This window comes from Eulemur rufifrons, chromosome 8 (genome assembly GCF_041146395.1).
Source record: "Eulemur rufifrons isolate Redbay chromosome 8, OSU_ERuf_1, whole genome shotgun sequence".
Taxonomy (NCBI): Eukaryota; Metazoa; Chordata; class Mammalia; order Primates; family Lemuridae; genus Eulemur; species Eulemur rufifrons.
In genome coordinates this window covers 52,348,640-52,371,607 of record NC_090990.1, presented here as the reverse complement: position 1 = coordinate 52,371,607, position 22,968 = coordinate 52,348,640, and the positions used below count along the sequence as shown (strand labels likewise).

Here is a 22,968-nt window from a genome sequence, read left to right as displayed (position 1 = left end):
TTTTACTACCCAATTTAAGGGGGTCTAAACCTACCTTTTTTTTTTTTTGCACTCAGGAAAATGGAATCATAGCCCTGCTAAGATGAGAGAGGAAGAAGATAAAAAGACAGAAAGAGAGAGAGAAAGGGACACTTCGACACCCACCCACGAGGCTGCTTTGCTTCATATGCTAACACTGCTTAAGATCCTGTAGGGCAAGGCAGAAAAGCCGGTTTTTCTTTTTTCTTTCCAAATTTCAAATTCCCTGAAACCAAAGGCTGGACCCCAAACAATCCGGTTTGGAACTAAACTGCCTCCCGCCTTCCGAACACTGAAACATAACTCGGCCTCGCCGCGGACCGCAGGAGGAAGAAACAGCGCCAGGGAAGCCGGGTGAAGCCCAGAGCTTGGCCCACCCGCGTGGCACCAGCCCACACCAGCCGGTGCCAGCCTCGGCTGCCCGGCCACGCCGCCCAGTCTCCTCGGCCCCCGCAGGCTCCGGCACCGACCACGCCCCTGCGTCACGTGACCAGGCCGCGCGACCAATCAACGCAGCCTTCCAGGGTATTCAAATCCACCGCGGGGCCGACGGTTGTGTGGGGACACGCCGCGGCCAGTGTCGCGGGCCCCGAGTGTTGCCTTCCGCCGCTATGGACGCCGCCGGGCACTGACAGACCAATGGAGAGTCGGGGTGTGCCTCCCGGGCCTTACCGGGCCACCAAGCTGGTAAGACAGAGCAGATCGACGAGACTGGTCAGCGGGTTGGCGGCGGCCACCCCTTTTGTGTGGGACCGTTCGTAGTTTTACCCTGGGCGGAAGACGGGTCCCAGGACCCCTAGGTTCGCTGAAAGGCCGGTGACGGGAATTAACTGGAATCGGACCCTTGCCGGACACGCCTCTCCCCCAGTTCTGAGGGTCTGGGCCTTTTCTCCGGGATCTCCGGGGCCACAGGCCCAAATGGAAGCGCCCCGAAAGACCGCATCATAGTCTTTGTTGGGCGACTCCTGTGCCTGGAGCATCATAGAATATTCCTATTTCAGCCGCTTCCCGCGCCTGATTTTCTACCACCAATCCCCTGCCCTTCACAATTAGAGAACAATTGAGAATGAGTTCCAAAGCTTTGTAGGGTTAGGTTGGGGACAAGCCAGAATGTGACAGTTTCATTTATTGGGTCCGTAGAATTTGATGCAGGATGTACCGGCGGCACAACAGTAGGAAACAGCTGCCTGTTTCAAAACTGTGCTTTTAAGGACCCATAAGTAACCACTGTTGGTGGTCCCTGGATTTGTGTGTACCGTGCTCTTATATAGTGTTTTGTGCATTTGGATCTTCAATCCTTAAGATACTGTTTCTGGTTATGTGACAGACATTAAGAGAGTCACTTTTGTGAGCCTCAAATTTCCACACTGGTAAAGTAGGGCTAATACCTGCTCCCCAAGTATCTGCTTGTGAAAGGGTGTGGTGATCTATAGAATAACAAGCAAGTTATCCTCTCAGGAAATTCTTTAGGTGGGCATGTATTACTAGCCTGCTTTACCAGAGTGGAAACTGAGGCTCACAGAAGTCAACTGACTCTTCTGAAGTCATAAACAGTAAATGGCAGAGCTAGAAGAATTCAGATCTTCCTGGTATAGTTGACGTGGATTCTGCTGCTCAGTAAGTTATATTTATCAATATAAAGGATAGAATTTAGAACAGGAAGGAATTTTAATCATGTAGTCCTGTCACATTATTTAAAAAGTCATTAAATTAGATGAAAAGAGTACAAGCACCTGAAAAAGAAAACTTAACACTTACTAGTATTAAATCATTTTATCATTACAAGCCCATTGTTGTGATGGGTTTACATGAGGTAGGTACCATTGTCCTCATTTTATGGTTAAGTAGATGGAGGCATAGAGATTAAAGTCAGGCTGAAAAGGTAATAAACAATAAGTGGTAGAGCTAAAGCTGGGAAAACAACCCTAGTAGCCAGACTCCAGAGCCCACTCTTAAAACTAGTACACTATGCTGCATCTCGGGAAAGTTATTCTGTAATCTCCTTTAGTGCAGAGACCCCTTCTCTCATTTTTATTACTGTTTTTCCAGGCCAGTGCATAGTGGGAAGCTCAATGTAAGTTTCTTGAATAAATAAATATATAAAATGGGGAGGTGTGGGAAAAAAAGAATACAGTCATCGTGTTTTCAGCCCTTAAATTCCGTGTACTGATACCAGGAACACATAGGGAAGATAAGTGGTAACATAGCTGATAGTGGCATAAGTGGGATTACAAATTAGGTTTCTTAACCTCTATTGTAGTATTTTTTCTGATTCAAAAGTATGATGTTTATTCTATACCACCATCACCTCCATGCTTTACTGTTAGAGCTGTCACAAATTTAAAAGTTTGGCTGATTTGAGGACAGTTTGGAAAATATCTATCTTTTTAAAATGTAGATATGTCACAGGGTCATTAAATATGCAATGGATTTACAGCTTAGTGTTCTGTGTTCACTGTAGGAATCTTAACAAAAGAGATACGTTAGTAATTACATAAGCCATTTTGATATTAAAGGTCTTTTATCAGTAAAACTACTATTTAAGAATTTTTCTGATACAATCAGATGTGAATTAAAGAATTGTCTTTGCCTAATGTGTTTCATTATTTTTTGTAAATGCAAAAAATAATGTTGCCCTGGCTGATCTTGAACTCCGGGACCCAAATGATCCTCCCACCTTAGCCTCCAAAAGTTTTGGGATTACAGGTGTGAGCCACCATGTTTGGCTGCCTAACGTATTTCAAATCAGTAAGAGATTTCATTTTTGTTTAATTTTTTAAAAATATTTTCCTTCTTTTTACAGTGGAATGAAGTCACCACATCTTTTCGAACAGGAATGCCTCTAAGAAAACACAGACAACACTTTAAAAAATATGGCAATTGTTTCACTGCAGGAGAAGCAGTGGATTGGCTTTATGACCTATTAAGAAATAATAGCAATTTTGGTCCCGAAGTTACAAGGCAACAGACTATCCAACTGTTGAGAAAATTTCTTAAGAATCATGTAATTGAAGATATCAAAGGCAGATGGGGATCAGAAAATCTTGATGACAATAATCAGCTATTCAGGTACTGAGCAGATATGTACTGGCAAAACTGAATTACAGTAAAGTTTTATCTCTGCTTTCATTATACTTTTATTAAAACAACAGTTTTTCAAAAGAAGTAATAGGGCCGGGCGCGGTGGCTCACGCCTGTAATCCTAGCACTCTGGGAGGCCGAGGTGGGCGGATCGTTTGAGCTCAGGAGTTCGAGACCAGCCTGAGCAAGAGTGAGACCCCACCTCTACTAAAAATAGAAAGAAATTATATGGACAGCTAAAAATATATATAGAAAAAAAATTAGCCGGGCATGGTGGCACATGCCTGTAGTCCCAGCTACTCGGGAGGCTGAGACAGGAGGATCGCTTGAGCTCAGGAGTTTGAGGTTGCTGTGAGCTAGGCTGACGCCACGGCACTCACTCTAGCCTGGGCAACAGAGTGAGACTCTGTCTCAAAAAAAAAAAAAAAAAAAAGAAGTAATAGTTTATTTAGAAAATTGGTACTGCTCTTAATCTAATTAAAACCATTTAGGAAAATTATAAAGTGAAAGTGAATTGCTATAAAATTCAAGCTTTTTAAATGTTAGATAGCATATATAATGAAGTAGGGAATTGGGAGGGAAACAGTGAGATATCACTTATGCATATTCTGAAAGCTTTATAACATTTCAAGGACAGCATTACTGACTTTTAGTTTCATAGATTGTAGAATTATAAGACAAGTTCACAGGTCCTTGACTTCAAATAACATAATTTAATATAACCTAAGAATACATGTGATAATAGCAAACTTTATGTAACAAATAACAGAAGAAATATAGGTTAAAGAAAATATTTATTAAGCAGTTGTCATGTACCAGAAACTCTGCTTAATGATTCACATGTTTTCTTATTTAATACCTAAAATAGCCAAGCATGGTAGATATTAGTCCCTTTTTACAGATGAGGAATGGAGACCATTCTTCAACAAATCTTAATCTGTCTGCCTGAAATGTCCTTTTACCTTGAAGCACTGTACATATTTGTCAGACTAGTACATTTACAAATTTCTTCTATACTCAGCTCCTTTGAAACCTACTCTGTGAAGCCTTTCTGACTCCCTGAGGCCAGCATAAAATACCTAGAAATAAATTTTACCAAAAATATGTAAGACCTTATTAGAGATATTTGTTAAATTGTATTGAAGGGAATGAATGGAGAAGATACCCTATTCGTGAATGAAAAAACTTAGTATCATATAGATGAGGCATGTCTTTCAAATCCCTAACATAGTTTTTTTGTAGATTTTAACAAGCAGATTCTAAAATTCATTTGGTAAAGGTGTAAGGGAATTTTGAAGAACAAGGAAAATAAAAATGCCTTACCTTACATCTGGACTTAAATTAACCTTAAAACAGGTACTGGGAAAACAAATGCACACATATGTGGGTGTGGGAATTTGGTATGTTATACATGGATTAAATACCTAAGTATGAAAAATAAAACTCTGAGGAGAGAATAAAAGAAAATATTTGAATGACATTGACATAAGAAAGAACTTCTGAGGTCACTAAAAACTTGCATGTAAACTTAATGTGTGATAAAGGATATAATAAAGTGAAAAAACACCAAACCGCATACTGTTTGTATATATTTATTAAAAGTATAAGAGCGTGAACAAGAAGGAAATATACTAGGTATAGTTTTATAGTTAAAAAACTATAGATTAATAGTTTCAGGAAGAGAGGGAAGGAAATAGAATGAACAAAGACTTTTTCATTTCTTGTTTTAAAGAGAAGTCTTTGGCAAATGTCAACAATCGCATTGGTTGATAGTTACATGAATGTTGGTTTGTATTCTGTACTTTTTTATCTTTGAAATATTTTATATTATAATGAAAGAAGGAAAATTCTTTATCAAAGGGAGCAACAGAAACCAAGTTCTGGAAATTAGGACAAACACAGTCAAACAAAAGGGAGGAAATACAAAGAAATTTGATATCTCATCAAAGGAATTTAGACAATGTGGTATTCTGGAGCCGTTTTGTGTGTACAAAATACTTCTCCAACAGAACTGATCCTAGTAGTAATCCTGAATTATCCAGAAATAAAGGTAAAATATGCACAAAATACTAAGCAAAGTAGGAAACTATTAAAATATTTTTAAAAGATTTAATAAGAAAATTTAATTTACATAGAATATTGTTCCTTGGTAATGTCAATAAATGAGCTTCTTTTGTGATTTTTAAGATGTGCTCTAAAAGTTTCTGATCTTAGATTTTTTAATTGCTTATTATTTTTAAACCAGATTTCCTACAACTTCTCCACTTAAAGCTCTTCCTCGAAGGCATCCAGAATTGAGAAAAAACAGCATAGAGAACTTTTCCAAAGATAAAGATAGTATTTTTAAATTACGAAACTTATCTCGTAGAACTCCTAAAAAGCATGGATTGCATTTCTCTCAGGTAAAACATCCTTTTACTAGTCACTAGTTTAAATATAATTACCATGTGCTTAATAATAGAATCATTAAAAGTAGATGATATATTAATATTTAAAGCCAATAGTGAAATCTCCTAACCAACATTACATTCTACAAATGTATGTGTAAAATTGTTTGGAACCGATAGAAACAAGGATAAAAATAGTAGTAATACATACTTGAAAGTGGTGTATAAATACTATTATATAAATGTATAAATAATTCCAATGTGTTTTGTTTTAAATTGATCTGAGAATACTGGGGATAGTTGCAAAACCAAGATCTCCATTACCATATGTTATATTATTTCTTCAGGAAACACTTAACCTTATAGCTGATGGACTATATTAATAGACTGGACTGATATTGATAGAATTACTAAGTATTAGCAATGATGTCTGTTAAATATTTTCTTAGTTTGAGCATAACAGATTTAACCAAAATAATTCTTGTTTCAGGAAAATACAGAGAAAATAAAGCATGAAATAATCAATGAAGATCAAGAAAATTTAGTTGATAATAGAGAAATAAGCCAGGAAGATGTTGAAGAAGTGTGGCGCTATATTATTCTGATCTAGTAAGATAAAACTAAGCTTAATAAAGTTCCCAAAATGTTTCAGTTATTAATTTGACATTTTGATCAAAATATGCAAATGAATAAGAACAGATTAATTTTCAAAGCTTAGGATTTATATGTATATATGTTTCTTAATATATGCTCTTCGTATAACTCTAGTACAGTGGAAATAGAACGTTTCAGTATGATTTGCTTTTTTCTCTGAATCAACATTATGACCATAGTTTGGGGTATATACTGGAATCCTTCAAAAGGTATTGAGATAAATATATTTGAAAGTGGATACTAAATGTAACCCTTAGAAGTTTGGTTTAAAGAAAAATATATATTCTGATGGCTTTGTCATACTCATTCATATGTATGATCTATCCTACTTATTTTATGAAGAAAAAAAAGTTTATATTCTTTCTTTTATTTAGCCTGCAAACTATTTTAGGTGTGCCATCCCTAGAAGAAGTCATAAATCCAAGACAAGTAATTCCTCAATATATAATGTACAACATGGCCAATACAAGTAAACATGGAGTAGTTGTACTACAAGATAAATCAGGTTGGTATTAATAAAAGAAATTGGAATTTTTTTCATACTTGCTAACAAAGGTTACAGCTATAAGGGGATACATAGACGCCCAAATGTAGAAAGTAAAATACTTTCACTGAGGAGGAGCATCAGAGGATGTATTGTTTTATCGTAATAGGTACTTTAGTAATAGCAGTGAAATAAATTTTAGGTGAATATTATTCATGCTATTATAAGAAATATTTTAGCTGCTAAGGTAGATTCATGCATGATTTTAACAAAATGACAGGGTTAAACATTGAAAGGGTATACAAGTATAATAAAAACTATTGATTAACCACATTTTTATTGGGAGCCTACAACATGTCAGGCATTGTGTGATAAACAAGACAGAACAGGAGAGTCCATGCCTTCATAAGGCTTACATGAACAGTTAAATACAGATTTACGGGGGTTAAAACATATATGCAAAAACCATGGTAACACACAATAAAACAACCCCAGACTCTCAAGATAAGAATTTTAAAGGGCACTGGCTTTTTTGTATTTTGTATATTTATATTGTATATTGATTTATGATATTGGTAGGAAAAATGAGAGAAATAATTCAATCTAGATGCATTAAAAAGCTTAGATTATAAGAAATGTATCAATAAATCTCTCAAAATGTTCACTCAATTTTTTATAATAAATTGCTGTCTATAGAATTAACTGACGTATACTTTGGATTTCTTTCAATGGGCAAGAACTTTGAGTTTTTAATTGTAGGAACAACATGTAAATGTCAAAACTGATGAGTTTGCTATATGGCATATGCATGTGGCTTTGGCCCAGTCCCTTCTTCCGTTATCTAAAATAACAGTATGTGCTCTCATTTAAGATTTCTATTCTCTGTAACCATAAACTTTTCAAGCCAAGTATATTCATGGTTTATGTGTTTGTGTCAAAAAACTGCTAGTTAGTAGCAATTGAAAGACTTCAAGCAAGCCTTGCTATAAAAGCACCCTAACATTCAGATAGTTCGTTTCAATCATAGGTCTCACCCAAATCAGTGATATTCAAATAGCATAGCAATAGGCAGGACAGAAACAGAGCTGGAAAGAGATAAAGATGAATGTTGAGTTCATATCTGAACACCCCTGAAAATAATTAATCCTTGATTTGAGGTTAACTAATTGTTTTATGTAATGTGAATAGAGTCAAACTCAAGATCTCTATAACTTTTTCAGACTTTTATATTTTAAAATACTGACTTGACCCTATGTCTTAGTAAACATGTAATAGTTTTTAATCCTAGTAATACACATGTATAAATACATACATTTATGTATGTACATATAATTACACATAAATATGAAATTTTAAAATATATTATCATAGAAGTTGTGTGATTTACTAAACAATATTAATTTTTTGTATGTGTAGATGACCTTCCTCACTGGGTATTATCTGCCATGAAGTGCCTAGCAAATTGTAAGTTAAACGAAATATATGTGTATATATGTTTTACATTGATATTATTTAACAAAAAACAAATTTTTTAAATAATTTATAAAAATCTTGATAAAATTAACGTTTATTATTTCTCTTGATGTTTAAATGAAAGTCAAGTAGAATTGATTACATTATGGAGCCCTTAACTTTTTCTATGTAGAAGATAATTTTTTAATTTAAGCCCATCATATATGGCTTAGTTCACATAAATCATAAAATCATAGGCTAGAGGATCTCAAAGGATTTTTAGGTAAAATCTACACTAATTGCCTCAGTAAGGTACAGAGTTCATGTGACAGCTTGTAAGTGGAAAAGTTTCAACCAGAAATGAAGTCTCATAAAGCCCACTTCTGCCTCTTTGCCATTATACATGGTTGCAACATTCAAGTTGCTTTATAACATGCTTGTATACCATAGAATGTATTAATGGGACTTTGATGTTTATGAAAAAAAGATCATTTTTCACTAATTAGCAATTTTTTCTTTTAGCATTTCATTGATCAAGCTTTTCCATAGTGATCAATGACAATTGATTTTTATAACTTAAGACCCCGGTTCAAGGGCAAAACCCTAATTGCTTTCAAAAATAATTTTTAAAATGTACAAAGGTATAGTTTTCTAAATCATCAAATGATAAATTATATTTTAATAATTTTAGTTACCAGTATAGTTTTCTGGTTCTTATAAAATTAGTATTTTCTAAAATACTAATGGGGTTTTACTAAATGTTCAGGATACATTTATATTCCTTTGTTGTCCACTGGGTGTCGGTATGACAAAATGGCATAGAACAAATACTGATAAAATCAATAATGTAAGTTTACAGAAATGTTTTATTTATCAAATTAAGGAAAAAATCTTGGTCATAAGCTTAAGACTTTTTAGTTTCTCTTTCTACCTTTTCTACCTAACTGCCCTGCTCTTTCTTTCCTTGGCTCATGGTTAGCAATTCATATAAGCATACTGTACAGGGATTTCTCTGACATCCTGTCTTTAGGGATTTGTATCTTCCCAGTTTGTGTTTTACCTAAATGATACCGAATATATAACTTACTGGATTCCAATTTAACAACAATGTTTTTAGCCAGAGGTAGTATTAAGACTTTTACTTTACTTGTTATTCAATCTCCCATAGTAATCTTGCGAGGTGTAGGAATCAGTAATCAGTATACCATCCCCAGTTTTTTTTTCCAGTGGAGAAAGCTAAGCCTTAGAGAGTCTTCTGTTAATACAAAGGAGTTAGAGCTCAAACCTATAGATAAATTCTATAATTTTAGTTCCAGTAAAACATATATTTTCTGTCTTAGAAAACTTTCTAATTATCAAATCTTTTATTCTACATACTAAGAATGTTTCTTATATCCTTATAAAATTATCTATTTTGTACTACATAAAACCCATATTAGCCTTTAACACATTGGCTGCTACACTAGAAAAAAATTTTTTTCCTTGGGGCCACGGTGTTTTATTATGAAAATAGAATAAAAACTTCAAAAACAAATGATCCTTTCTAATTTAATGAAAAATTTGTTATTTTTTTGTTTTTGTCTGTGCATGAGTATATGCAACTTGAAAAATAATTCACACGGCTCCCAAGGTAAAGAGATGCGTGAGTTATATATGCTTCACGAGGCCCTGGGCTCAAAACTAGCATGAGTTAAATACCACTCACATGGCAGTTAATGTGTTAAGCTATTGTGTGTGTGTGTGTTTGTAAATTGTTTTCTTTAATCCTTTTTCAAAAGTGTTGACCATCTAAGTTTGGTCAGAGAAGTAAGAAATATTATTTAGGTTTGGGAAAAGAGAGATTTTAACTTGCAAAATAGCATAGTAACTCTAAAATCTGAATGAATATCACAGTCACTTGGGAGACTCTCCAAAGATTCTGATTCAGTTGATTCAGTAGGTCAGGAATCTTTTTAACCATGTCCCCAGAAGGTCCTCGTAATGAAGGTTCTCGAGTCAGTGTTTGGAAACCACTCAGTGACCCAGACGCAAACATTTCTAGGTGAGTGAATTTCTGGCTCCACCTTCAAAGATTCTGGTCTGTGTAGAGGAATTTGTATTTTTAATAGGTACATTGGATGTTTCTGATGTATGTAATCCACGGACCACATTTGAAATGTTGTTGGACCTAGAAGTCCTGGGCCTTGCTCTCATTTTACACTGCCCTAAGTTCTAATTTTAACTTTGCTATCAAAGGGTTTTTTCATCTTGGGCAAATTACTCTGAGCCATAATTTTCTTATCTATAAAATGAGATCAAATCTTATTTCTGAGGAAAATACTAATGAATAGGCATGATTATTTCAGTAGTTGTGTTAAGCTTAAGAAACAACAATGTAAGGATATTATTTAAATTCATTAAGGATATGCTTCATGTCAGGCAAAATTTATTCATGAAAATGTAATTTACAAAAGACAATTGGGAGGAATTATTTGCATTATCCAAATATTCTTTGCTTTACAAAATGAATTGCAATAAAATCTCATTAAAATAGACTTCCCTGATGCTTTTAAAATATGATATTTAAGATTTTGCTTTATGTACAATTTTTAGGTGTAAAATTATTAAATAAAACAAAATGCTAGCAATTGACTGTGGTTTTTAATGAAAAGATAATAAGGAATGAGATGTACACAACCCTTTGAATTTTTTAATTGTGGCAGAATGTGTTGTTAAATATGTTGTTGCTCCTTTATGAAATACAGGTTTAAGTATATTTAACAATTATATTTAAATTAAAATATATTTTGCTTGTTTCTTCTGCCTTCTACTTCTTAGGGCCAAGAAGTAATGATATGAATAATCCAACTTATGCTGGATTTGAGCGAGATGTATTTAGAACAATTGCAGATTATTTTCTAGGTCTCCCTGAACCTCTACTTACCTTTGAATATTACGAATTATTTGTGAACATTTTGGGTATGTATGGATTTTACTTATTTAAATTTATTACAGTTTAAAAGTTTCTCATAATTTAAAAGATCTAAAAGCATAAGTATATATGAAGGTGGCAAGCTATAAATTATTTCAAAATTCAGTGATACTATGGTTGCTATTATGTCATTTTTCAATGATTCAAGTTATGTTGTTCCAATACCAGTTCTTCCTGATACCAATTGAATGTCCTACAGTTCAATTCAATTCTGACACTACCTACCTAAAGATAGCCCAGACCCCACAAGTTAAGGGCTCAGTTCCATAAGACTGCCCTCACTCCAGTGCCCAGACGCAAATGAGGTCCCCAAACTACTTGCACTTCTTCTTAGCCAACTACCAATTCAGGGATTCTTTTGATCCTCTCTCAAGTTCAATAATTCACTACAATGACTCATATAACTCAGAAAAGTGCTTTATTTATGATTATCAGTTTATTATAAAGGATAGAATTCAAGAATAGCCAAATGGAAGAGATGCACAGGGCAAGGCATAGGGGTAGGGGGTGACAGAATTTCCCTGCCCTCTCCAGGCACAGCACCCTCTCATTATGTCCATGTGTTCACCAACCCAGAAGCTCCCCAGCCTGCTTCTTTTAGAGTTTTAATTGAAGTTTCATTTTAGGCATCATTGATTACATCACTGGCCATTGTTGATTGAGCTCAATCTCCAGCCCCTTCCCCTCTTAGGACGGTGTAGGTGGGGATGAAAGTTCCAACCCTCTAAGCATGGCCAGCTGTGAGTCACTTTAGCATAAATTTAGGTATGCTCAAATAGGCTTGTTATGAATAACAAAACACTTTCATCATTAGGAAATTCCAAGGGTCTTAGGAACTCCATACCAGGAACCAAGCACAAAAACCAAATATGTATATTTATTATACCAAAGTTGTCTTATAATTAAGAGGTTTCTGGTACTTTACAGACTGAGAGCAGATATCTTTAAATGTGTTCTGGCTCAATCCATTTAATTAGTCTATTGAAATAATTGTTTTTAAGTCATTTATATCACAAGTGGGAAAACCAGCTATCAGTCTTGCACGTTTGTAACCGAATGTTGCATGTGTCCTATTTAAGTGGCTTCTGAATTAAGCAACTGCTATTTGTACTATACTAACAACATATACTATAGTGATGCTTTATTTTTTAGCTTTACTATTGTTGTTTTATTTTTGTCCACTGTCATACAGTTGCATCTTAATTTTTGTTTCATTTCCTGGTAGTTGTTTGTGGCTACATCACAGTTTCAGATAGACCCAGTGGAATACATAAAATCCAAGACCATCCACAGTCTTCAAAAACCCTTCACTTAAACAATTTGAATTCCTTCAAATCAACTGAGTGTCTTCTTCTTAGTCTGCTTCATAAAGACAAAAACAAAGAAGAATCAGATTCTACTGAGAGACTACAGATAAGTGATCAAGGATTTCAAGAAAGATGTGCTAAGAAAATGCAGCTAGTTAATTTAAAAAACAGAAGAGCAAGTGCTAATGACATAATTGGAGGAAGTTGTCATAATTTAATAGGCTTACGTAGTATGCATGTTCTATCCTCTAACATCAAACCAAGGTGCTATTCTTTGGAAGGAATTATAGATATGCCAGGGAATCCAAGTAAAGAGATGTCCAGTGTCTTCCATCAATCTGTTCTGAACATAGAAGGACAAAATAATAAACAATTTTTAGAATCTGAGCCCAAACAGGAATTCCTATTGAATCTTCATTCACAGGAAAGTAAACAAAAGCCATTCAGTGTTGGTTTTAAGAGAACCTCTACTTTGACTGTTCAAGACCAAGAGGAGCTATATAATGGGAAATACAAGTCAAAACAGCTTTGTAGGTCTCAGAGTTTGCTTTTAAGAAGTAGTACAAGAAGGAATAGTTATATCAATACACCTGTGGCTGAAATTATCATGAAACCAAATCTTGGACAAGGCAGCACAAGCATGCAAACAGCTATGGGAAGTGAACTCGGAGAGTCTAGTACCACAATCAATAAAAGACTCTGCAAAAGTACAATAGAACTTACAGAAAATTCTTTACCTCCAGCTTCTTCTATGTTGACTGGCACACAAAGTAAGGTTGTTGCTTTCAATGCATGCAATATTAACTTTAGCGTTTACTAACTCTGTGTTTTGCTTATCTGGCTTTTCTTCTCCAAAACTGCTTAATTGTTTTCCTCCAAGAGGAATTATTGTATAAGACTTTTGTCATGGCATAACTAAGATTTATTCTACTTACCTAAAGCACTTTTCTTTTCCTCTAATTTCACTTATTCTGAGTTGCTTTACTTGTAATAAGCAAAGGATTTTAATACTTAGAAATAGGTTGTAAAGAAAATAATGAGAATCTTACTATGCTTTTGAGGAATTTAGAAATTTCTAGAAATAGTTAATGAAATACTAAGATATTATTTTACTTATTTATATAACTGTATATACTGGTAGTATGAAAGCAACTAGAATCATTGATGATTTTGGGGGGGGGAACTTTGCCTTCTAGGTTTGCTGCAACCACATTTAGAGAGGGTTGCCATCGATGCACTACAGTTGTGTTGTTTGTTACTCCCCCCACCAAATCGTAGAAAGCTTCAACTTTTAATGCGTATGATTTCCCGAATGAGTCAAAATGTTGATATGCCTAAACTTCATGATGCAATGGGTACAAGATCACTGGTAAGTTGATTTCTTATAGAAAGAATAAGCTGTGGTTCATAAACCAAAGAAGGAAAACTAAATTATATAAAAGTACTGCCCAAGTGGTGTCTTGGTCTTGAAGTCCTAGATTCTTGGGTTAGAAAGTCTCCTTAAATTCTGACTTTTCCTACCAGCAGAATGTTTGGTATATTCATCCTTTGTGTGCAGTCTATTATATTTTCACTACTTGATGTTAATCTTAACTGAAGACTTGGCCTCCTCACTCATCCTGCATCACTTCAGTAATTGACCAGATAATCAGACTATAGTATGTTGCCTTGTGCCAATTCTGTATGGTGGGGAAGGAAAAGGAGATGTGGGTACTGTTGAAAGCTTAAGGGCACTGTAACTGCAGAAGTAGAGAACTAATGGGACATACTACAGTAAATTAGAATGTTTCAGAGAGTATGGTTGTGGGAAGGTATGTCATTGTGGGCAAGAAGTTAGGAGGCACTGTTGCCAAGCAGTCTCAACTTTAATTTACAAGAGGTTTTTATAGGAAGAAACCTGGAGCTATGCTTTCTTCTACTCATTATTAAGGACAGTTCTTTAAGAATGACAGACAACATAAAAAAGAATTATTCTTCAGTTATTATGAAACTATTAAAAACATAGGAAATTTAGAGGGGAAGATGTTTTGAGAGACAAGAGAAGGAAGGTGATAATTTTCATTTTGTACTTTTGAGGTTTGAAGTTACAGGACATCCAAGTGAAGTTTATCCAACAGAATGTTGGAAATGTGAGCCTGGTGAAGAAAGATCAGGGGACAAGGCTAATTTTTTTTTTTTTTTTTTTTTGAGACAGAGTCTCACTCTGTTGCCCAGGCTAGAGTGAGTGCCGTGGCGTCAGCCTAGCTCACAGCAACCTCAAACTCCTGAGCTCAAGCGATCCTCCTGTCTCAGCCTCCCGAGTAGCTGGGACTACAGGCATGCACCACCATGCCCGGCTAATTTTTTCTATATATATTTTTAGCTGTCCATATAATTTCTTTCTATTTTTAGTAGAGATGGGGTCTCGCTCTTGCTCAGGCTGGTCTCGAACTCCTGAGCTCAAACGATCCGCCCACCTCGGCCTCCCAGAGTGCTAGGATTACAGGCGTGAGCCACCGCGCCCGGCCTGGGCTAATTTTTTGAGTCATGCACATGGGAGATGATAGTTAAACCTCTGAGAGCAGATGAGCTCTGCCAGGTTAAGAATGTAGAACAAGTGCAAAAAGCTGAGGACTGAGCCTTCGAAGGAGATAGGAAAACCTGACTGACATGTAAGAATAAAACTAAAAATATTTCAATTCAGTAAATATTTTGATCATCTATTATGTGCAAAATACTTAAAACAGAATTCTGATATTCCAGTTATTTTAGAATGAGGAGTGTATGTGTTAGAGTTAGTGGGTTATATGGATATGAATGAGAGTAATGAGTTTTGAAACAAAAATTTTATCTCAAGATTTGAAGATTTATTATAGTGGAATTAAAAAATCTGTATTAAATTGCTGTTTAAAGACGAATAGAATAAGCATTAAAAACTGCCTTCCTAAGTTTCAAAAGATAATGTTGCCAACTTTGCAACCACTTATGAATATAGGTGTTCTATATGTTATATATTCTCCTGGTTTGTGTTTTTGTGGGATTCATTTAACATAATAAGTTATTGTTCTCTGGCAGTCTTTAAGCTTAAAGAATGTCTCTATATGGTATTAATAGAACCTGTGGTGTTAACTGATAAAATTGTGGCAAAATTAAAGAAAAACCTAAGCCTTTTTTAATCCTTTAGAATCGTATTAAGGAAATACTTTAAAAACAGACTTAAACAGAATAGAATTTTTACCTTCCTAATTATATAAATTATTGTCCTCATTTTTAAGCTGGTCTGCTTATCGTTTTATCTCAATACTTCATATAATGCCACCTGAAAATTACTGATATTCTAATATATATGAAACCTTGGGTTTTTAAATTCATATCTTTTAATATGTTTCTAGATGATACATACTTTTTCTCGGTGTGTGCTATGCTGTGCCGAAGAAGTGGATCTTGATGAGCTTCTTGCTGCAAGATTAGTTTCTTTCTTAATGGATCATCATCACGAAATTCTTCAAGTACCCTCTTACTTACAGACTGCTGTGGAGAAACATCTTGACTACTTAAAAAAGGGACATGTAAGTATTGTGAGTCTTAAGTTCTCCGCATTAGTCAGTTGCAAGTGGCAAACTCATCTCAAACTAGCTTAATCAAAAAGGGAGACTTTATCAGCTCATATAAACAACCTCTAAAAGTCAGGAATGTAGACAGAATATGGGACTTAAATAGCTATAGGACTCTATTTCTATCCCTCCATCTCTTATTTCTGTTTTGGTCCTGTATTTGACAATGGCTCCTTCACATGATGAGGAATCACAGGCTTAAGTTTGCAATGCAAAGGAAAGAGCTATCCCTTCACCTGTAATTTGAAAAGTTCTGGTACGGAGTCTTGACTGGCCCAATCAAGGTTAAATGGGCATCCTTTGGGAGGTTGAGAGTGAGTAGAATGGAGGGAGGATCATACTCTGGTTCTACATAGATTAGAGGAGAATTTATCTTCAAAAAAGGTGAGTACAGGGGGTAAAATGGGAAGGAACTGTTAGAAGGAGGAGAGAAGGAATACTCAGCAGCCAGAACAAGAGATACCTACCATATTCAGTCTCTGGCTCCCCAACAAATGTGTTCATGTTTTTCCTATATATACCATTCTAATATTGCCCTGGTTTATCATAATTTAAACTATCCCCTATTTATCCCCAATTTCTTTCTTATCAACGGATGTTATAGGCTTTGCCCATGCCTCTAGGCCTCAAAAACAGTATGTTTTGGAAAACTAAAAGTATTTGACTTCAGTAAATATGCTGATCATTGCTAAAAAGTAGGACATTAATTCAGAACATTAATGTTTTAAGATGAATTAAAATGTCACTTAGATTGTTATTATTTTACAGTTAAAAGAATAAGATAACTTGCTGAAGGCTACAAAGCTAGTAGATGTAGTGTTGGGATTTAGATCTTACTCATCACTACTCTCCTGCATAACACATAGTTTTCTTAATGTGTTGACTGTTTGAGTCGTAGAAAAATACTAGGTAGTATATCTCTTCAAAAAACACTTTACCATATATTTAATAAGAACATAACCAGAATTAACAAACTTATCATTTTGTTCACTACAGATTAAAAATCCTGAAGATGGAGAAATTGCTCCTTTGCCAATTTATTCATACTGTAAGCAGATCAGTGCTCAGGAGTTTGATGAACAAAAGGTTTCTACCTCTCAAGCTGCAATTGCAGAACTTTTAGAGACTATTATTAAAAATAAGAGTTTACCTCTAAAGGAGAAAAGAAGAAAACTAAAACAGGTAAGAGAATGAACAAATTTTCAATCATGTAAATATTTTCTAATACGCTGTTACTGGTTGTTTTTTAATAACATTTAGAATCTAATTTCTTTTAATATTTTGGATATATAGGCTATATATTTTGCTGCATTGTATGTGTACATTAAACTACTTCAAAAATACTTGAGTGACTACCTGATCTTATTCATTATCCTGAATTTCTAAATAATAATTATAATAATAGATATTCTCCATTACTACTTGTGTTTTGTGTAATTATAGCTTGGATTAGCCTGGGAAAGGAATTGTAAAATCTGGATTATAATACATATCTTTGACTTATCACTATCCTTTAGAATTTTTAACTCTAAAAACCCAGTAGCCACAAGATCTCGCAAGTCCAATAACAAGTCTGAGACACTCAGATATGAATTATACATCCTTGCAACCTTCATAGACTTGACCAGTGGGAAAGAAGTAGTTCTGGAAATGAGAGGGAGAATTAGCAACTGAAGAGACTCCTGGAATGTTAATGCTAAGGGAGATCTAAGAGATCTTACAGTGTATTAAATACCTTTCATATAAGAGAAAAGAGGGAGAGTCAAGGGCAAAATGAAAGGATTTTCATTTCTATAATAATTCTTTGAGAAGGCACTGAATTCTTATAAAATGTTAAGCACTGACTTCAGCTAGGGAAATAATTTTAAATACCCTCTAATTCTTTGCCTCATTTTTCAGTTTCAGAAGGAATATCCCTTGATATACCAGAAAAGATTTCCAACCACAGAAAGCGAAGCAGCACTTTTTGGTGACAAACCTACAATCAAGCAACCAATGCTGATTTTAAGAAAACCAAAGTTTCGTAGTCTAAGATACTAACTGAATTAAAAATTATGTAATACTTACGGAACTTTGATATATGAAGCCATATCTGAGATTCTAGCTACTAAAAAGGAAGTCTGTTATTAACGGGGGCTTCCTAGATAAACACATTATGTAGGGAGGTGCCAAAATAGTTGTTTATCAATATGAGATTGCTAAGAAACTACTAGTTCTCAACTGACAGCACATAACAATAGATGATACCAAATATTTTAACCAGGAGCAATCTTTTGTTTTTAATACAACTATCAGGAAAAGCTATCGTCATGTGTACTAAAATTGTATTTACTTGAATTTTGAAAACTGAGCTGTGTCCATCAAGATTAAGCTGTAATTCTATTCATAAAAGAAAACTTATATGTACAAGTCCATAGATAATTAGCTGAAGAACTAGTTGTTTAGGGTTACTTCTTTGTTTCTAAGTTGAAGAATGTGAAGACTATATGAAAGCTCAATGAACTAATTCTCAATTGCTAAATGTTGCACTCTTTTGTATATTTTTTTTCTACTTTTTACCTATTTATATATATATGTACGTATTTTTAAAACGTGTATATATTACAAGATTTTGAATTTGCCTTAAACATTATTTTGACTGCTTTAGTCATTAATTTGTTCAATGTATTTTGAATTCTTATTTTCATAATCTACTAGAAGGTAGTGATTTAAGACAAGTATAAGGCAATCATATATTCATTTAAAAGATATTTATTTAGCAACTGCTATGTGCCTTTCATTGTTCCTGATATGTGGAAATAATGATGAATAAAACAAAATATCTTCCCTTAAGGTATTTATTTTCTAATTAAGTGAGATACACCTATCAAATGCTTAAAATAAAAATATACTCACTGAAGTCAAGGTATAGGGAATCCTTCAGCTGAAAACTGACTTCTATGATTATGGAATAGTTCTCTAAGCTAGCAGTTTTTAAGCTGGTACTCATTAGAATCATGTGGGGAGTTTTAAACATCTGTATGCCCAGGGCCTACCTTATACCAATTAAATCTGAATTTTAGGGGTGTTATATTGGCATCAGTATTTTTTTTAATTCTCTAGGTGATGTCTAATATTCAGCCAACTTTGAGAATCAGTGCCTTAAATGCTTTTTTGTAAACATTTAAATAAATGTCAAGATGGGAGCACACTGACTTTGTATTCATTGGAAGAAAATGCCAAGTATAAATGCCTCTCATCTTAACACAAGGTTCTCCATATTTCTGCTTGATTAACTTGGTACAAACTTGAAGCAAGTTGTCTTCGATTTTTTATTCCAAGATTTTTTAAATATCTGTTCCTTAAGTGTAAAGAAATACATAATGCCTAGGATGTAATAGACTTTTAATGTTTAATGACTATTCTGATTTCTCAATGTAATTTCTTACTATCTATAAAATGACATTCCATTTAACAATACCATTTTTTATTAAAAACTTGGACAGAAATTATAACTGTAACTTTAACCCAGAAATCATGACTCTAAAATTATTGAGCCAAATTAGAATTCTTTACAAGGTGTTTGTATGCTAAAACTTTTCCTATTTACAAGTATGTGATAATGTGAGTTATGTTACAAATTGAGATAAAAGTTATTGTGAGTTTGTAACAATTAACTTTGCTTTTGTATTTATTGACATTAAATATATAAATATTATAAAGACAGTAAACTTTCATTTTCATTAGTGCACATACAATTGAGATTACAAAATACATGGTTTAACACTAATAACATGAACTCTGAAGTTAGGTTTGAATCCTTCCGTGCTATCAACTAGTGAGTAACCTCAGACAAGTTAATTTCTCTAAGCCCCAGTTTTCTTATCTGTAAAATGAAGATTATAATAGTACCTCTCTTTTAGGATTGTTGTGAGGATTAAGTATGAGAATGCATGTAAAGTGTTTTTCACGGTGTCTAGCGTGGAATAAGCACTCTAAATATTAGCTATTATTACTAGAATCATCTGGAATTTTAACACTAGAAGAGATCTTAGCAAAAATGTGGTCCTCTCAATTGCTTTGGGCAGACATGAGCAAAAACAAATTATGAACAATTGAGGAATCTTATTAAGCTATTTTAAGTTATAAGACAAAGGTTCTTATACACAGTGGTTGAAAATTTTTGATCTAGTGTAGAGGGAAACTTGGATGAGGAAGGAAAGTAGATATCTTCAGAAGTAATATGCTTGAATCTGAAAGCATACGGGATCCAGTGCACAAGCATACAGGGCTTAGCCTACGCTGGAGCATGGACAGATTACATTGTAACAGAAAGAAAGGAAGAATATTTAAGTTCAGATACAGAAGGTTTGATTGGTAGATTCAATGTTAGTGGCATGTAGAAATTATTCTGATTGCTTCTGCTTCCTCGGGAAATAAATTCAACTGCTGAGAGTAAAGGGGCAGTGGGAAGGATATACATTTAAACATTTAAAGAGGTGTAAAATAGTCTAACTTGGAATGCACAGTTTCCACAAGATCAAATGATGTCTGGTTGTTTTATAAATTACAGTTCTGATCGTAGAAATTATTGCCTTCTACTATCCCCAATATCTAGTGCTAATAGACCCACTCTCCCTCCCCACATTGTCCAGACAGTTATGTGGCATTTAGTAGTGGAAAATACATGGAATTTCCCACAAGCTCACCTTTCTGTCCTTGAGAAATTTAAACTCTGAGTCCCCTCAACTTTAAAATATGAATATCTACCGAACGAAGTTATTGTGGTAGTCTTGAACTTAGCAAGCCTATGTTCAATTTTTAAGTCCTTTCTTCTTGCCTTGTATTGAACTTAAGATCTCTACTCATTAAAATTCTTTTCCTATCAAATTTCTAGTATCTTACAATATATTTTCTACCCTATAGTGGTAATTTTTTGACCTCATGTTTGATGGAATTAAAGATAGTTCTGGAATTTTATACCCTGATAATCTGTAACACCAACAAATATATCACCCTTTGACTTTGAAGGTGATGAGTGTGTGTGTGTGTGTGTGAGCGTGTGTGTGTGCATATGCACATGTGTATGTGGTGTTGAAATATTTATGGGAAAGAAGTGAAGGATAGCTGGTTTTAATATTAAACTAAATTGAAAGGTCAGTTCACCCAAATAAATTTAATAGTTCTAAATACAATAAAGTATGGCAACTCAGAATAATTTAACTCAGAATTAACTTTTATTAAGAATCTTTTATTTTCTCAGAATTGAGAAAAAAGTATATCTTAGCTGTTTTATCTCTTCTGAAAACCTTTCAGAATGTGCACTGAAGAAACAGAATGTTTAAGACAAAACAGTGTTGACTTTTGCTCATTATAAAAAAAATTTTTTTGTATCAAAGCCTAGCTTCACATACATTATTTGACATCTGAATTGCCCTTTCTGCCATAAGTAGCCAGAAAACCAGACAAAATATATGAAACAACTATTTTCAGACATTGGATTTACTGAGAAAAGGAAAACAAAGGAGGTAAACCTTATGATTGCACCAGATTATTGCCTGGAGGCAGTCGCCAGGTGAAGGAACCAAAATAAAGCCCAGTGGTCTCACTGCATTGAGAAACTGGAGACAACTGAGTTCAGGATGACTGGGAAAGCTGCAAAAAGAGAAGAAAAAATAAAACAAAAACAAAAAACAAAACTCCAGAGATCTGCAGAGTAGCAGAGTAGTTTCCTAGAGGTTTTTGTTGATTATTAATTGGCATGGGTGTAAAAAATGAGTAGTCATTAAGGAGGCTAAGAAAAGAATGACTGGAAAGTAGTAAACCAAACAGTTCTTGGATCTCACAGCTGGGAATAATTCACATCCCCACCACCCAGAATGGAGAGACCTTGTGGCATGGGACATTGGGTGGCGACCTCAATAAAGCTATGCTTTAGTAGCAGGACCAAATTATAAATAATAGTTCTAGAATAAAAGCTACTATAGATTTACCCTAACATCTTAAAAGCAAACCTTAAAATGTTCAAATTATTCTTCAAGTAACCTACCATGTGCCAGAACAAAGTTCCACATTCAACAAATAGAACAAAATCCAGCATTCAGCAATGTAAAAACCACATTGTTGAGCATCCAATCAGAAATGACCAGATATGCAAAGAAATGAGAAATCTGACCCATACCCAGGGGAAAAATGAACCAATAGAAACTTACCCAGAAATGGCAGAGATAATGGAATTAACAAACAACTGTTAAAATAGTTATTATTAAAAAACTATAAACATACTCAAGGATAGAAAAGAAACCAGGAATACAGTAACAGAAATGGAAGCTATAAAAAAGATCCAAATAGAAATTCAAGAGATGAAAAATACAATATCCAATATGAAAAAAATTAATGGAATGAGATTAAGAGCAAATAAGATACAGCAGAAGAAAAGATCTGTGAATTAGAAAACAGCCATAGAAACTATCCAAAATACAGAAAAAAACAAAACTGAAAAAAAGTGAACAGAGCCTCAGTGAGCTGTGTAAAAATATGAAACTCTGTAACACGTGCAATTAGAGGCTGAAAAGGAGAGAGGAGGGAGGATACAAAATTATTGACTAAAATAATGGCTATTTTTTTTCTAGATGTGATGAAGAGCACAAACCCACAGAAGCTCAAGTAACCTCAAGCAAATGAAATATAAAACCACACCAACGCATGTATAATCAAGTTGCTGAAAACTGGTGATAAAGTGAAAAATCTTAAAAGTGGCCAGAGAAAAAAACATACAGAGGAACAAAATGTAAGAATGAAGGTAGATTTCTTGTCAAAATCTGTACAATCCAAGAAACAATTGAGTAATATTGTTTAAGATACGCTGTCTTGGCTGGGAGTTGGTGACAGCTTCCTAGGAGTATTCCTAGTTTTAACTATCTTAGGTCATGTTGCTCCTAATACTGAAACAAATACTTGTGGTTAGGAGATTTACTTGGGACCAACACTTGTAAGAAAGTGATGGAGATGGGTTGGGGCAGAATAAGAATCTGAACTGCAA

General features: G+C 34.3%; 1 protein-coding gene across 2 annotated transcripts; it reads left to right on the top strand.

Moving 5' to 3' along the window:
- Positions 1–573: 573 nt before the first annotated feature.
- DEPDC1 (DEP domain containing 1) lies at positions 574–20,165 on the top strand. Of its 2 annotated transcripts, XM_069478064.1 has the most exons (12): positions 574–705; positions 2,822–3,087; positions 5,345–5,501; positions 5,977–6,095; positions 6,515–6,645; positions 8,041–8,088; positions 10,894–11,034; positions 12,273–13,124; positions 13,551–13,723; positions 15,726–15,902; positions 16,944–17,129; positions 17,847–20,165. In XM_069478064.1, the coding sequence occupies exons 1-12, from the start codon at positions 658–660 to the stop codon at positions 17,985–17,987; spliced, it is 2,439 nt and encodes an 812-aa protein (XP_069334165.1). In that variant the 5' UTR covers positions 574–657; the 3' UTR covers positions 17,988–20,165. The 2 variants fall into 2 exon arrangements, with proteins under 2 accessions (XP_069334165.1, XP_069334166.1); XM_069478065.1 differs by lacking the exon at positions 12,273–13,124.
- The last annotated feature ends 2,803 nt before the right edge of the window (positions 20,166–22,968 follow it).